Below are 17,019 nucleotides of genomic sequence, written 5' to 3'. Positions count from 1 at the left end.
ACCCCAAGAAAGTTACAAAACATATACACCAACTCCAGAAAATTCTCCCACATCCCTTAGTGATCAGTTCTCTTGTTAAATTGTAGATATGTGCTCATGACTTGATTTGATGTCAAGTGAAACATCAGCTCCTCAGAGGTTTGAGTCTAAATCACAAACCAGGAATGTTGCCGCACCCGTATAATTCTCCCTGTTCATTCTTTAGTTTTCTGATTAGTTTTGTCTACTAAATGTTTTCAAACTGAAGCTGGGGAGATGATTTAGCAAATAAAGTGATTTCTAGCCAAGCAAGAGATCCTGAGTTCAAATCTCTAGCGCCTATTTTAAACATTTAATACAATATTTCTGCATTCTCTGTAGAAAAACACAGGAGTATCCCTGAGCTTGCTTTAGTGCCATTGTGGCCAAATCAGCTTAGTTAGCTTCAGGCTCAGTGAGAGATCTTGTCTCAAAAACTAGTGTGGAGAATGTAATCCCAAATTTAGCCCCAACACCTGGCTTACTCTTCTAATAGTTTTCATTAATCTTTTCCTATAAAACTATTCATGTGTTTACATAGTTAACAAATACTATGCCCAGAGGTTAACATGAAGTATTAGATTTCTGTGAGCTCAAACAGAAAATAAAGTAATAAAAAGGTAAACATAATTTGACATCTCCAGTGGCTTACCAGTTAATTATTATGATGATGAAAATGAGATAACTCAAATGATACATTTTAGATTAGATAGTCAGAGAAAGTCACTCTGCAAAGGAAAGGCAAAACACACCCCACATGCAGTACAAAGTCTGGAAGAAAGGTGTGAGCCACTGTAGGTATAATTGAGTGGGGAAATCCCAGGGAACAGAAACACACAGAGTAGACATGGTAGGATACAGTGGGCCTCGGGTGTGGAAACCTTTGCATGCTGAGAAATAGACAAGCATGTCCTAGGATTTTTAACTAGAAAACAATCTGATGTTTAGTCTATACAACTGGGAAACCAGTGGATTATTCTAAACAAATGAGTGGTCTGCTGTAATTCATGCATCTGCAGGGAGCTTACAGAAAGCAAGAGAGAGAGAGAGAGAGAGAGAGAGAGAGAGAGAGAGAGAGAGAGAGAGAGAGAGAGAGAGAGAGAGAGAGAGAGAGAGAGAGAGAGAGAGAGAGAGAGAGAGAGAGAGAGAGAGAGAGAGAGAGAGAGAGAGAGAGAGAGAGAGAGAGTTGCCATAAAACTGCTGGTTGGGTAGAAGATGTGATTTGGGCTGGATGACAGTGGTGGCAGAACAGGAATGTATCATGCTACCTTCCTAAATTATGAGAAAAGGGTGGCCCATTTCTGCATAACAAGCATACATTATAAAAACTGAGGAGACAAACTGTTTCAATAGTACCACCAGAGATACAATGATATTCACAAATATTTATTAAAATATATTTTTAGCAAATATACTATAATATGTTGTGAAAATAAGTAGTAAAACAAAGCCTCTTTTTTTATGAAAAAATGTGAATACATAAAAATACAAAGCAAAACAATGGTGACAAGCCATTTCAATATCTGTGGAGAAGGCAAGTTAGGGCTGGAATAGGACAGAATTGTTTTTAGTGTATAACATTCTGTAATGTTAAATTTCTAACATACCACACATAAGCCACTTAACTAAAATATAAATATATGTATTTTACAAGAATAGAAATGAATACAGAAAATAAGATAGAAAAGTTAGATTTAGGTGTGGTCTATTTACCTTTAGTCCTGACAGTGCTCCATAAATTATCCTGAACCCAGTTGTTTTTTTGCTTGTTTGTTTGTTTGTTTTGTTTTTAATTCTTTTTGAGAAAGCATGGCCTTCAATGATAACAATGCTAAATACCCCAAGTATGATCATGGGTCATAAATACAGACTTAACAGTTTAGAGTTCAGCAGAGCTGGATTCAAACCTGTAACTTAGGAAGAAAGTATGAGTTCTTAACCTCACTAACCTGGAAGCCAGAGGGCCTGGTACTTGCTGCAGGGTGTTGGTTGCCTGATCAAAAGCAGGATGTCTAATTAAATTTTAAGTTGAAGGAGCAATGAATAACATTTTAGTGTAAGTGTGCCCCCAATTTTATATTGGACATAAGAAAAATTGCCATATGAAATAACCTACATTTATCTGACTGCTTTGTATTCATTCATATTCGTTAAATCTGGTGACCTTAAGATGATAAAAACTCCATCACAGGAGTCAGGCCCAGGCTCCTTTTATTTTTAGTTGAATATTTTACATTCTCTTTATACCATTCCCCCAAATGGAGTTGCCATGACAATACCGACACATTCTCCAGCAGAGGGTATGTAACCCAGGAAGAGGAGGCATTCTCTTTCAGTTGACTGAAATATAGATGGCATGACAGGAACATATAAAAGTACCCTCATCATTCTTCAACTCACTGTAGGTATTAGAGACAAGCATCTTGAAACCTTATGTGAATGTGATTTATGTAGAAAACTTTATAGCCTGTAACCCTACAGTAAAATTGTACCTAATTGCAGTCTTAGTGAATGGGAGTGGAACACTGCTTTCTAAAGCATTCTTTAGCATATGCAGCTCTCCATAAGCCCCGAATTCACTGTGATCCTAGCCCCCTCCCGGTTTCACTTCTTCTTCTTCCACCCTGATCCTCTGGGGTGCTATTTATCAGAGCTTGCCTATATTTGGACAGCTAATCCCTGCTTGAAAAATATGACTGTACCCTACATTTTCAAAGATGATTCTAGATAGCACTTGCTATGATCTGCTGTTAGATCATCTCTTTGATAATCCTTGTTGTGGAAAGGTAGCAGGAGGAAGCCATAAGAAAGAATGCTTTATGATCTGAAATATAAGGGGCACATAAATTTCAAATGACCTTGTAATTACATACAGTATTTTAAATACATAAGAAAAATGATCAATTATATTTAATGATTATGAACATGATCATAAAGTTAATGTGTACAGTTATTAAAAAACTATTTTGTTGGGTAACAATCTGAGCCCTTTTAAATAAATGGCTCCTAAAAAAACAATCTCCAGAAGAAATTAACATTTAGAAGGAACACAAGGCCTGGCATTTGCTCTCTGCCATTTCCATACACTAGAAAAAGCAATGAAGACAAATCTAAGTGGACACAGATTTTATTCAAAGCAATCAATACAGTGAATTAAATAATCAGATCTAGTGGATGCTAGGCATTTACTTTTCATAACAGAATTTTCAGAAGAAAATTTGGGGAACTACATATAATGAAAAGATAAAGGTATTTTTTAAATAAAAGAACACACTTATTAACACCATTCCATCAAAACATATATATATATATATATATATCTGTGTGTATGTGTGTGTGTGTATACCATATATTTCTCTCTATAAATATATCTGCACATATATGCTATAGACACATAGACTTCTCTTCCTACCTAATATAATAGAATTATATCCCCTCACACTCTGGAGGATCATCAATTTTGAGTGCTTATATTACAGTGACAATATTGATAGAAATCATAGCTAAGCATCATGGTAAAGTATAGCACTTTTTATAAAGTTAAATTTCTTTTTGTTTACCATATAGTTAATCCAACTGCATTTTGCTGGTGGTATTAAATGAGTTTCTTGGGTACCTTTCTCTAATTCATCTCTACTATCTGCCATCAAATTTGCAGTCTCCATCTCCCCAGAGCTCAGTGCCAGGTAGTCAGTCAGTGCTAAGGTTAGAATCTGCCATTTTTCCTGTCTCAACTCCCTGCTTCCATCTCCTACACATCTGTGGTCCAGGGCTTCCCTTTATCACGTTCCTGCAGGTTCCCCCTCCCCCTGGGCTATTCAACTTCCTGTTTATTGAATACAGGTGTTCTTCTTCTGAGAAAATATACCTCAGAGTGAGGAGAGAGGGCAGAGATTCCTTTTGTGAAATATTTCAACATTTCACTCACAGTTGCTATTTTCCACACAGGGATCTCACCATGGGCCTCAAAATGGGCCTGAATTATGGCTGAAGCCTCTGGTTAACCCAGTGTGGAAGATGACTAGAAAACATAGGAAAGAGAGGGTCAATGGCCACACCAGGTAAGGGAATGCACTTAGAATTTCTAACTCTAGAGACTTTAGAAAGAGAATCTCATGTTTTGAGTGCCTGCTCTTGAGGGTGGCCAGGGCCTTCATCACTGGGACTTGCTGCTCACTCTCCCCACCTGCAAGGCTGCAGGTCCTTGCATGTCAGCTTTCTCCTAGGGACCAAAAGGTAAGAAGATGCCTGCTTTTCAGCTTTCTAATGCTTTCACCTCTTTAGGGGATACTCTCATTTGCCCCATCCTAAAGATCTCTCATTTCCACCCCCCAGATTTCAGTGGAATTTTTCAAGGTATAAAAGTAAAAAGGTACTGTTCCTTTAAACTAATTAGAATAGTTTTGTTTGGGCTGAATAAAAACACCATTATCTGTGGACGAAAAACATAGCATGGGGTTGATGAAGCATACAAAAAGGCATTCAAACATTGTCCAATCACGATAAGAGTATTCTAAGAGTCTTCTTATTGGAATGTTTTTAAGAAAGGGGAGTGAAGAACAGCAACATAAATCAGCATAAAGGATTTGGCATTTTATTTTTCTTTATCCCTTTCGTGACAGTAAACAGCTGCTTTCTTCCAGGGCATGGTGACACAACTATAATCCCAGTACTCAGGATACTAAGGTACAAGGATCAAGAGTTTGAAGCCAGACAGGGCTATATAATCCTGTCTCAATAACTTAAAACTAAAAGCTTCATTTCTCAAAGCACCCAGCTAGAAGGACCCCTAATGTACCATGTTTCCTTATGCTGGAGATCTTAGTAGGTAACTGTAATGAATACATACAGCAGGGATTGACTCCTACCGTGAGCTGCAGAGGCTCCAGGATTTTGTTTATTGTGAACACTAAGGTATGTCCAGTGGGCATGTGCTGAAGAGCTAGGTAATTACTAGGTGACTCTAGTAATTACCCGGAATCAGCAGGATGGGATTATCTGGATAGCTAAGTAGTATTATTTGACTTAATAACACCTGAGTCTGGCAAGGAGCATACTGACATCTCATAGTAGTTCACACTCAAAAACTAAACTGGAAGTGACAATCAACAGCAGATCAGGAAAAGGACTGGAATAAAACAGGGTCCTCCTCGGTAATTTTCATAGAATTTTGACATGAAGCATGCTAAAGAATCTACTGCCCAAATCAAATTCTACTGAAATCAGGTCTTGCATTTGAAGATGTGTCCATCAGAACATGGTAAACTGGTTTCATAAAAGTAATAATCCAACCTACTGGAATGATAATGCAAAATTCAAAATAAAAGCAATTAGTGACAGCAGAGTACCTTCATAAGATGTGGAAGAAGATGTCATACTCAGCTATTCAATGTCTGCATCATTATGAATTCGTATATATTCCATATATGTATATATATGATATAAATATCCCCTAAAAGAAAAGAACTATATGCATTTATAATCCTTAAATACTGAACCAGGCAGGCACCATCTAGCAGATTGTCCTGAAGGAAATGCTAGAGAATGAGTCCTCTTACATTTCTGTTCTAACTGCCCTGATTTTCTACAATGATTGACTTGTTAAAGCATGTCCTTTTCCCACCTCTTCATTCTTATCACAGATTTTCCTTTCCCTTCCCTCGATTCTTAGAGGAGTAGTGTCAGTACCTTGACAAGTATGACTGTATAGCCTGGCATTTCTTTTCCCAGTGTCCAGATGTTACATGGAGGAACAGCAGAACAAGAACACAGGTTGGCATTGAGAGTTATTTTTGAGATACTCAACCCGAACACACCACCAAATGTCATTTTCTCAGGTGAAAATGGATCCAACTGCGATGGTGGAGGATCTGCTTTCAATTAAGTCCAAGAGTCAGCAGGTGCCACCCAACCAGGAGGATAGTTTGTTCAACACTTACTCCTAAAGAGTCACTTGTGCATCCTGGGAGCTTTCATGTTAACATACAAGAAAGCACTACAGGACCCACAAAACTCAGTGCCCAAGATGGGCGCTGGTCCGCAAAGGTTACACCCAACAATAAAACCCCACCCACTCTGCCAGCTTGGAAACCAGAATAAAACCAAACACAGATTTTGTGTTTTAACAAGCCTGACTCAAGTCCTAAGGTGGATAAACACCTATTGATAATGACACAACCTGGGGGGACAAGCTGCCAGAGCAAGCCTTGTCTCTTCCTAAGGTCTACCCTGGGAAATACAAAACAGAACAACATTAATACATCTGGATAAATTAGTCTGGCAGAATCACACAGCAAAAATGTAGCTTCCTAGAACACAGGAGGTATAGTGTAAAGATAATATAACAGATAGTAAGAAAAGAGCTTTGTGGGGAAATCCTCTCAATCTTTGCATTTGCCCCTGATTCTTTCACAGTGCCAGGGTTTTAGCCAACACCTATGATGGATGTTGTTAATATTGTGACGTAATTGTCAATTTAATATCTCCCCAAAAGCTTTCAACGACCATTTATATGGATTGAAATATGTTCTGCTTCTACTTCAGAGTTTAAATGTGAAATATTCTGTTACATATTATATCATTTATATTATATATGCAAGGACAGTATCAACTGAGAATATAGTTCCTCCATATTACACAAGACACACTTTTAAACAGGCAGATGTGAATCTCCTTTCCAGATTTAGTTTGTTTTTTTTTTTTTTTGTCTTAAAAAAAAAAATGATCCAGGGAGAAAATATGACATCAGTCTGTGAACTTCCCACTAAAATTTGAGGTTACAAAAGGGCACTGTGAAGACTTCTTCAGGTTCCTTTGTATATAGTTTTGACTCACAGAGGAAGAAGTGATTAGCATTTTACCTAGCACTGCTAAAGAAAATGCAAGCAACTTCTTTGCAGACTAAAAAGAATAGAGCTGATGGCGCCTTTCAATATTATTGCAACATGTTTTACAAAGCAATGGATTCACCATTCCCCAAGCAGTGCTGTGGAGCCAAGCACTTCCATTTCTCTCTCCCATATTTACAGTGAACACCTCCAGGAACCCAGACTTCTCGACCGTGCTGTAGTGCTCACCTTCCTGGAAGTGAGCTTGGACTTTAGGCTTCTTTCTACAGAATAAGTATAAGTCCATGAGAATAAAACAAAGCTTAACCTGGCTCAGAAGAAGGATATTTCATCGACTGCAGCTTACTGTAAGTCTCAGCAAGAAATGACTGGGGGAGACACACAGAGATAATTAACGAGGAAAGCCCACACTCTGCCTGGGCAGCACTGTGGCTCACAAAGCAGATGGCCAATTTTTCACTATACATCACCCAACTACCATGAGTTCTATGAGATGTGTCTCAAGTTTCCTTGCTACTTTATCAAAAAAAATTTTTTTTTAAACATTTCATTTAAATTCACACCCTCATCAATGAGAGAATTCTGAGTGGATGTTGTTCTATTGTTCCCTAACAACATGCCTCAGCTACTCACGTTATTTTTACACTCTAAAACAGCATTTTAAAAAATGGCATTATCAAGCTGAGATTTGGCCCAGGTAAATACATGGTAGTTTGGTAAGAGTTGGGCACATAAAAACAAATCAAAGTATGAACACCAGCTTTTACAATTCTTAATCTAAGCAAGGAAAAAATTTACGATATACCATATAATTTATATTTTATATATAACCAGATGAAAAGGAGGAAATGTGGACATGTTCAGTAGTTTTAAATTAGCATAATGCTCATGGTAGAGTAATTTCCATGCATATGTGAAACCTGAAGTTCATCCAATAACCTGCACCAGGGTAAACACATAAATGGATAGAATAAGGAACTGAATAAAGACATACAAAAGTCAAGAATCAATATCACCAAATGATTCTAAATCGTTATTTTTGTCTAGTCTGTCCAGTTGACCCTGGTAGCAGGAAGGTCTGTAGTGCCCCCTCATGGCCAGAAAGCTTAATGGGAACTCTACCAGTATCAGTTAAAAGACAAATAAATAGCTGAATGCATTCACAGTCAGGTTCAAATGAGAGACTTTGATAATTAATACTAGTTTCCACAAATGTAAAAGCAATCTTCTTTAAAAAAAACTATTAACATTAAATATCCTCTACATTTTATCTGTTCCAGAATTTGATATAAACATTATCCAGAAAAAGGAAAAATCATATTCTTCAGAAGAAAGAAGATTTCATCACTTTTAAGGATATGGATGGGTTTGGGGGAGGAGTGCTACAGGAGGGGCAGTAAGTTCTATGAAAACAGCGCACAAAATTTGCCTGGGATATAAAATAATTTGCCTTAGAGTATAACAACATGATGCACAAAAATTGGATCATTCAATTTCTTCACTTAAAACATTTAAAAAATCTTGAAAGATATTTTTTAAAAATTTAAGGCAATAAGTAAGTGATCCATTCAGAAACCTTTTAACACTTTCTTCAAATAAAACACACAATGTAAAATTGGATGAAAAGTGAAGCCTGCAGATGAACTGATTTCATAGTTATACAAATTAGTGAGTTTTATGGCCAACAAAACAGAAGTTAAGACACACCAAAGATGACAGTGTTCCAAGAATATAAAACATATTGTAATTAAACTATTTGGAAACTATTCTACTCACTCTAGAATGGGCTAGGTAGAGTTGGGGGAGAGAATTCAATTCTAGAAGTCATCTTGAGATGCTTGATGTTATCTTATTATTGTCTTCAATGGAGGCAAGAGTCAGATGGGGGTAGAAGAAATAAACTTTCTTATCACCCAGTTAAACAACCTTTTATTTTTTGCTGAAGAGTCAGATAGCTAAACAACACCACTTAACTGATTAAGAGGAAAACAACACTGATTTGCTTTTAACTAATAATATTTTATTACTATAAACTATTAGCACTTGAATATAATATGTCCAGTACAGAGAAGAACATAGATTACCATGTAATTACACTTGTCCATAATGAAATTCAGTTAATTAGTTTAGGGTACAAGTGCTTAGCATATTCAATTAACTTCATTTAGTGAACAAAATTTGCTAATGAATGATAATGTTTAATCTAATCTCTAATTCTAATGGAATACATACACAAGGAAAAGAGGCAGGGACAAGGTGACTGGGAGACACAGAGGCTAGGAGGTAAGACCTTAGATACATTTTTAATAAACACCTCAGAACTCAAGAGGCCATATAATATCCATATATGTTATACGTTTACATGTATATAGTCATGTGATTATAATTCTATTGGGAGCTTATATACAATACTCTTCCCAAAGTGTACAGGTTCCTATTAAATAGTATCTGCAACTGCATAAAAACCAGAGAAGGCATTAGAAAGTATAAATTTGCTCATTTGTCATCTTCTGGCTTCCAATGTTAATCCATATATTCTAATTCTGAGCAAACCAAAAGTATTAAAATGATTGAATTTTCATCAGGGTGGGAGTTTGGATTACACAAGCATTTCCAAATGATTACCTCTGACTTCTCAGGGACTCTGACCACAAGGTATAAATACAATGTTCATTAAAATAAAATTCAGAGATGCTAACTTAGTGCTCTTTGCAAAGTATATTTTATAACCACACTGACAACCACATGCATGTCGTTCTACATCTACTTAATACTTTAATAACCTTTGGGGTTTATGCCAGCTGGAGACTGTAGTCATCATACCATGGGAGGTCGCATAGCAGTTGCAGTGGGTACCAAGACATGCTCATCCGGTCATATTAAAAGACTATCAAAAGATGCATGCTTTTCCCCAAGACAAGTATTTAAAAATTACCAAGAAAAAGCCACCTGTGAAGAACTTATTAGAGCCAGGTTAATTTGCTAATGATTGATAGGGTTAGATTCCACTGTGTCATAATGTAATGTGATAGATGGAGAGCCAGCATATTTCTTAGTCACCATCCATCCTCTGCCTTTTTTGAGGGAAACCTGTTAAGGTCAAAGTCTTTCAGTACTGTAATGACACAGGAGGAAGAGGCTGGGAGGGAGCAGGAGAGGAGGGTAGTGGCACAAGGTTGAAGGGGGTAGGCCTGATGCCACTCCCAGTGGGTTTGGATAGAGCCCATGGGAAGGCCAAAATGATACAGACCCACCTCCCAAAGCCTTTCCTACACATCTTCAAGCCTATGGGTCTTGTTAGAATCATCCCCATCCCAGCTCTAGAGTTCTATGATCCTATGATTCCATCGTTCCATTTTTAAACCTGTGGAGTGGGAGTGTTTCTGAGTACCCTGCTCACACAGATGGTGGTGGGAAGAATCTCAAGAATATGTTGCATGTAGTAAATGCCCACTTCACTACGTAAGCACTCCCTTCCATTCCACATGAACCAAGATTGCTATCTCAGAGAGTCACAGAAAACACCAGTGCTTTATTAATGGCAGCCCAGCAGCAGTGCATACATACGTAAGGAACACAAAAGAAGGAATTTCTCCCAGTTACACACACCTGGCAGTGAACATAGCAAGAATACAGCACACAGAACAGGGTTGATTTTCTACATTAGCTCCACAGACTGGGGGAGGGGGACAGATGGGAGAGGGAAGACAAAAATGAACTCAATGAAAGATAAAAATTAAACAAGACATTTCTACATTCCTGATGGTCTAAAAATATGCCACACTAAAAGCCATTTGTCAAGGCAACCTTTCTGAGATTATAACACGACCACCATGCCAACCACCAGTTTCCACAATCGCCTCTCTTTCAGTATTGCTTCAGTCCTTCTCTTCCACAAACTGGCTCTGTGCAAAACTGCTGCACAGCACAGCAATTCTCCTATCTAGAGTTCAGGTATCATCGCTCACCCCAATCCCACTGATTATTCTTAGAGCCATTTTATGCTTCCTGTTACTTTCTCAGCCTGTCACTGCATATCAGACGCTGGCAGAATGCATAGCATCCTGCGATCCCACCATACAACTGTCCATAATATTTAACAGGGCATTTCTTTACCTTGCTCTCCTTAGCAGAAAACTCTGAGGAGTTGGAAATTTTCATAGACTTTGACCGGTGGGACTGCCGCCGGATCGAATCCTCTCGGGAGTACTTCACAGAACCTGAGGTCCTCACCCGTACCTTGCTGGCACTCTGAACACTATTCACGCCAATCATTTTGAAGGTCTATCAGGGAATAGGTTTGGAGAAATAAAAAGGCACTTTCTACCCGTTACAAAGCTCTGATGCTGAAGGAACTCTGCCGCTTGTACTCCGGCAGCTCCAAGCAGCTCCTGAGCAGCTCTGAGATCGATCGCCTTAGCTTAGGAAGCACCAGGCTGCCTCCCCCAGCATCTTCAACTACCCTGTTTGCAGCGAGTCTGATTGTTCCAGGCACGGCTCACGTCACTGGCTGCAAAGAGGAAAAAAAATGTAATCCCACCCCTGCTACTCGGCTCTTTTACACACACACACACACACACACACACACACACACACACACACACACACACCACATTCACACACGGGAACAAATGGCAATTGGCCAAGCAAGCAGTTCATTAACATTCCAAAGAGCAACACCATTTCTCTTGTGATATTGTGCAGTAATCTCATTAATGTCAACAAAACAGAGATACCACAAATAAAAGTCGCAAGTAATCTGCAAGGCACCACGTGTGGTGAGGTCGGATGGAGCTCCATTTCTAAAAGGGGAAAAGAAATGCAGATGGGTATCAGGGTGTCACCAGGCTCAATCAATTACAGGCTTGTGGCACAAGACTAGCCACAAAGGCATCACGGTAATCAATAATTTTCTTTCTTTCCTATTTTAAATTGTGTTGCTGGTCAGAAGAATTAAATGTTTCCTATAACCTTAGAATGCTACAACCTAGTACAGGAATTGCTGACTTGCTCAGCAAATGCAGAGGATATTAGTTACCTCCCTGTCATACTGAAAGTTAAGGGGAAAAAAAAGAGGGTGTTAAATATGGCTTAGGGTAAGATCAATAAATCCAATCTAGATCAATAAGGAGATTTTCCAAAGCCACAAATGCTCTGTGTAAATGGGAACCTGCTGCTTTGTGAGAAAAAAATTTACAAGTTGGACGTTGTTAGAAAATGAGATATATTTAGTTCTGATACACCAAGTTACTTTTGAATGTAATGTCTTCAACTGTAATACCAGACTTGCCTGGTATCACAGAGGCAGCAGGTCAGCTGCAGAATAAGGTCTTGGTTTGGGTATTAATACAAATTAACAAGACAAAAATAGTATGTAAAAACTATTCTGCCAAAAACACTGCCTTAATTCCCTATGATACTTAAATCTAACTCCCTTTTTGATTCTTGAGAATTCTATATAACATACAACCAGGTACTGATGTGCTTGGACATTAAGATATTGGGCTGCTGCCCCCCTCTGTCAACCAGCCCAGGGATAGGGAACTCTGGAGCCTTTGATTTTTTGATATCATGACAGGCTGCATTCCACTTCCCTTCACTGTCCCCACCTTTTCTCTGAAGCCTCAGGGCGTCAACTATTCTATAAGCACACTGACAAATGTGAGTGGAATTTGGTTTAAAATAATAATAGAAAATAAATTTAGAAGCACTTAGGGCTCAGCTGCCTCTAGGGATGCATGGAGTTCAGAGTCTATGCTATCATTTTGTCTTCTTTGAGGCATGCCTTTCTCACCTCAAGTTACTGGTTAGGAATGTAATGGCTTTATAGTTTATAGAGCATGTTTCAAAGATATAAAACATGTACTGTAACAGTACAATAATGCTAATCGTTTATAATATAAGCAATTGTAGCTAGAGCATATTATAACCATTTCTATCCACTGTAACATTCAAGGTGGGACCACAAAGATACTGCATCACAACAGAGTCCAAGGAGCACACTGCATATAAATGGAGTCACCTCAGAGAGGGCAAAACAGACAGCACTTATTATTTAAGCCTATGTATATTTGCTAGTCTCCATAGATCGCTTTAGAATTTCTCCTGAGGTGGTTTTCTTTTCTACCAAGTGGTTACTAAAAACAGTGAGAAAGAGAAATATACCCGATAACATGACATCCAACTCCACTTCTGGGAGAAATGGAAGGACTGCATTGTTTTTGTCCATTGCTGCACAACTGGTATTAGCCAGCCATTGACTTTAATAACTAACCATGGGCATCTGTTTAATACCTACAACACCATCACCTGTAAGATAAGGATGGTCAGTCTAGGATGCTTAAAACAGCCAGATCCAAGCCCTTATGCTGTACTACATGATAGGGCATCATCTCCCCCACACTGCAGACACAGTGAACCTTTCCCACCCTGTATCTGTGTTCCAGAACACATACCTCTGTCTGTCAATGGCCTTCACAGTCCAATGACTAAGAGCAGATGGTGCCTCTAACCTCCTAAGCACCTGAGAGTCCTAGCTCTTTGAGTTCTTGATGCTCTCAGGGTCCTTTGGTTCTTGGTTCTCTATTACTGTCATGTTCAAACAGATCCATGTCCTCATGCCAGGTTAATATACCAGATTATAGTCTCCATACTATCTTTGAATGGAACATGGGCTTGTCTCCTTTTGTAAACCTTTCCAGTGATTTCTACTTGCTGCCCTTAGGAGCTGTGTTGCCTCGTCCCTCACTCTTTTCCCACAATCTCCATAGTTGGCTTCTCATCATCCAAAGGTCAGCCTAAGGGATACCTTCCAAAATTATTGCCACTAGTTACTCTTCTTAGCAATCCTTATCTTCCACCCTAGGCATTCTTCATTATGAACCCTACCACTCCAGTACCTCCAGAAGTGGTCTAAGGCCATAGCCATCTCAGAACCCATGTCAGTAGATAGTAAATAGTTCAGACTATGGATGGAATAAACAAACTACTTAAATAGAAGACAGGTCAGCCTATCAGATTTCATGTCACTGATCTTGCTTTTTATAGGAATTTAATTTTCTGAAAAATGAATATAGTGAAAAGCAATGAATTCTTTTGATTTGCTTACAAGAAAGCATGCAGTTGAAGCCTTTTTCCCATTCTGTTGCTTAGACTTTCTACTCAGAAACAAGAACTACTACCTCTTTTCAGAGTAAATCCATACAGATATGTGTGTGTGTGTGTGTGTGTGTATACACACACACACATACCTACATTTACTTATTATGGGCAATACATGGAGACATAGATATTATTGCTATTTATTTAATAGCATATAAGGCTATGTACTTCATTATTAATTGTATAATATTACATTATATAAATATATTTTGTTTCATTGGTACCACATTATTGGACATTGAGTTTACTGTCATTTACTACAACAAATTTAGAAAATGTGTTCAGAAAATATAGATGTAATATAACATATTTAAATAACATGGCTTACACCAAAATTTTTGATCCTAGCCATTCTGACTGGCTTGAGGTGGAATCTCAGGGTTGTTTTGATTTGCATTTCCCTGATGATTAAGGATGTTGAACATTTTTTCAGGTGCTTCTCAGCCATTTGGTATTCCTCAGGTGACAATTCTTTGTTCAGCTCTGAGCCCCATTTTTTAATGGGGTTATTTGATTTTCTGGAGTCCACCTTCTTGAGTTCTTTATATATATTGGATATTAGTCCCCTATCTGATTTAGGATAGGTAAATATCCTTTCCCAATCTGTTGGTGGTCTTTTTGTCTTATTGATGGTGTCTTTTGCCTTGCAGAAGCTTTGCAATTTTATGAGGTCCCATTTATTGATTCTCGATCTTACAGCACAAGCCATTGCTGTTCTATTCAGGAATTTTTCCCCTGTACCCATATCTTCGAGGCTTTTCCCTACTTTCTCCTCTATAAGTTTCAGTGTCTCTGGTTTTATATGGAGTTCCTTAATCCACTTAGATTTGACCTTAGTACAAGGAGATATGAATGGATCAATTCGCATTCTTCTACATGATAACAGCCAGTTGTGCCAGGACCATTTGTTGAAAATGCTGTCTTTTTTCCACTGGCGAGGATGTGGAGAAAGAGGAACACTCCTTCATTGTTGGTGGGATTGCAAGTTTGTACAACCACTCTGGAAATCAGTCTGGCGGTTCCTCAGAAAATTGGACATAGTACTACCTGAGGATCCCTCAATACCTCTCCTGGGCATATATCCAGAAAATGTTCTAACCGGTAAGAAGGACACATGCTCCACTATGTTCATAGCAGCCTTATTTATAATAGCCAGAAGCTGGAAAGAACCCAGATGCCCCTCAACAGAGGAATGGATACAGAAAATGTGGTACATTTACACAATGGAGTACTACTCAGCTATTAAAAAGAATGAATTTATGAAATTCCTAGGCAAATGGATGGACCTGGAGGGCATCATCCTGAGTGAGGTAACCCAATCACAAAGGAACTCACACAATAAGTACTCACTGATAAGTGGATATTAGTCCAGAAACTTAGGATACCCAAGATATAAGATACAATCTGCTAAATGCATGAAACTCAAGAAGAACGAAGACCAAAGTGTGGATACTTTGCCCCTTCTTAGAATTGGGAACAAAACACCCATGGAAGGAGTTACAGAGACAAAGTTTGGGGCTGTGACGAAAGGATGGACCATCTAGATACTGCCATATCCGGGGATCCATCCCATAATCAGCTTCCAAACGCTGAAACCATTGCATACACTAGCAAGATTTTGCTGAAAGGACCCAGATATAGCTGTCTCTTGTGAGACTATGCCTGGGCCTAGCAAACACATTAGTTGATGCTCAGTCAGTTATTGGATGGACCACAGGGCCCCCAATGGAGGAGCTAGAGAAAGTACCCAAGGCGCTAAACAGATCTGCAATAGTATAGGTGGAACAACAATATGAACTAACCAGTACCCTGGAGCTCGTGTCTCTAGCTGCATATGAATCAGAAAATGGCCTAGTCGGCCTTCAGTGGAAAGAGAGGCCCATTAGTCATGTGAACTTTATATGCCTCCGTACAGGGGAACGACAGGGCCAAGAAGTGGGAGTGGGGGGTTGGGGGAGTGGGTGGGGGTGCGTGTGTGGGACTTTTTGGATAGCATTGGAAATGTAAATGAAATAAATACCCAATTAAAAAAATGAAAAAAGATAAATAAATAACATGGCTTTCTAAACAAACTGTATTTTTGTTCTATACTTCCTTTCTACTGCCCACTGTCTTGATATGGCTATATATGGTTTACAACTAGATGTAATATGAAAGAATCAGTTCAAAGACATATCACATGGCCCTGTTCTGCAGTAGCCTACTCTGAGACCTTGCCTGTTCTAGACATTAGCTGGCCTATGCAGACAGATTGCTTCCAATAAAATAAAGGCAGGCCACCTAGAGAGCAGCAGCTGTTTAACAGCAAAAAATAACTTTCTATGAAAGCTTCAGCAAAAAACAAAGGTGACTTCCTTAACAGAGCAGAATGGTAGGGGATAATATTAAGGCAAATCCATTAACCAGAGGGCTGTGAGCTAGCACCTCCCATTCTGATGCTTTCTCGGAATGACGATACTATCTATTACATAAGTCCAAATGAATCTTCTTAAAAAGGCTTTAGCTAATAATAATAGTAATAATGATAATACTACTAATAATAACAACTACAATGAGTCCATTAAACATGTATTTTTTATTATGTGCCTAGTAGGTAATGGGTAGTGGGGACATATACAACTCACACAACTTTGAATCATTCAATTATAATAGCACACTGGCAACAGTAAATTGCTTTGGAGTATCAAGGAACTTAAAGGCTCACAGACTTTAAATGAAATAATTGCTAGAACAATAATGGTATGTAGACAGAAGCTTTCCTCTTTTCTAAAATAATATTTTGGAAAATTAGCCAAACATACAAATAAACCAAACCAAAACAAAACAAAGAGCCAAAACCAAACATGAGCTAAGTGAAGGGAAAGTGAGAGGTTCAGTTATGCATACTGGAGAGAGGACAAAGTGAAAATGAATTGTAGGACTCAATCTTCTAGAGGCGCAGCAAGGTTGAGGGTGGGTGGGGCTTGAGGGGTCAGAGCAGGCCTTTTGCCCC

The 17,019-nt window shown here is 38.6% G+C and overlaps 1 protein-coding gene across 11 annotated transcripts in view; it reads right to left on the bottom strand.

Annotated features, from left to right (window-relative positions):
• Positions 1 to 17,019, bottom strand: part of Psd3 (pleckstrin and Sec7 domain containing 3) — a 527,712-nt gene that overhangs the window by 103,713 nt on the left and 406,980 nt on the right. Inside the window, exon 1 of one of the 11 annotated variants that reach the window (XM_029480441.2) lies at positions 10,983 to 11,362. The exons of the other annotated variants lie outside the window; for them this stretch is intronic. Coding sequence (XP_029336301.1) covers positions 10,983 to 11,141 — 159 coding nt within the window. The 5' untranslated portion in view covers positions 11,142 to 11,362. Of the gene's footprint in view, positions 1 to 10,982; positions 11,363 to 17,019 lie in introns of those variants that run through there. 11 annotated transcript variants of the gene reach the window in all.

The sequence above is a fragment of the Mus caroli genome, unplaced genomic scaffold (genome assembly GCF_978045245.1).
Source record: "Mus caroli unplaced genomic scaffold, Mus_caroli_1 scaffold_10, whole genome shotgun sequence".
NCBI lineage: Eukaryota > Metazoa > Chordata > Mammalia > Rodentia > Muridae > Mus > Mus caroli.
This window is presented reverse-complemented; position numbering and strand designations above follow the sequence as displayed.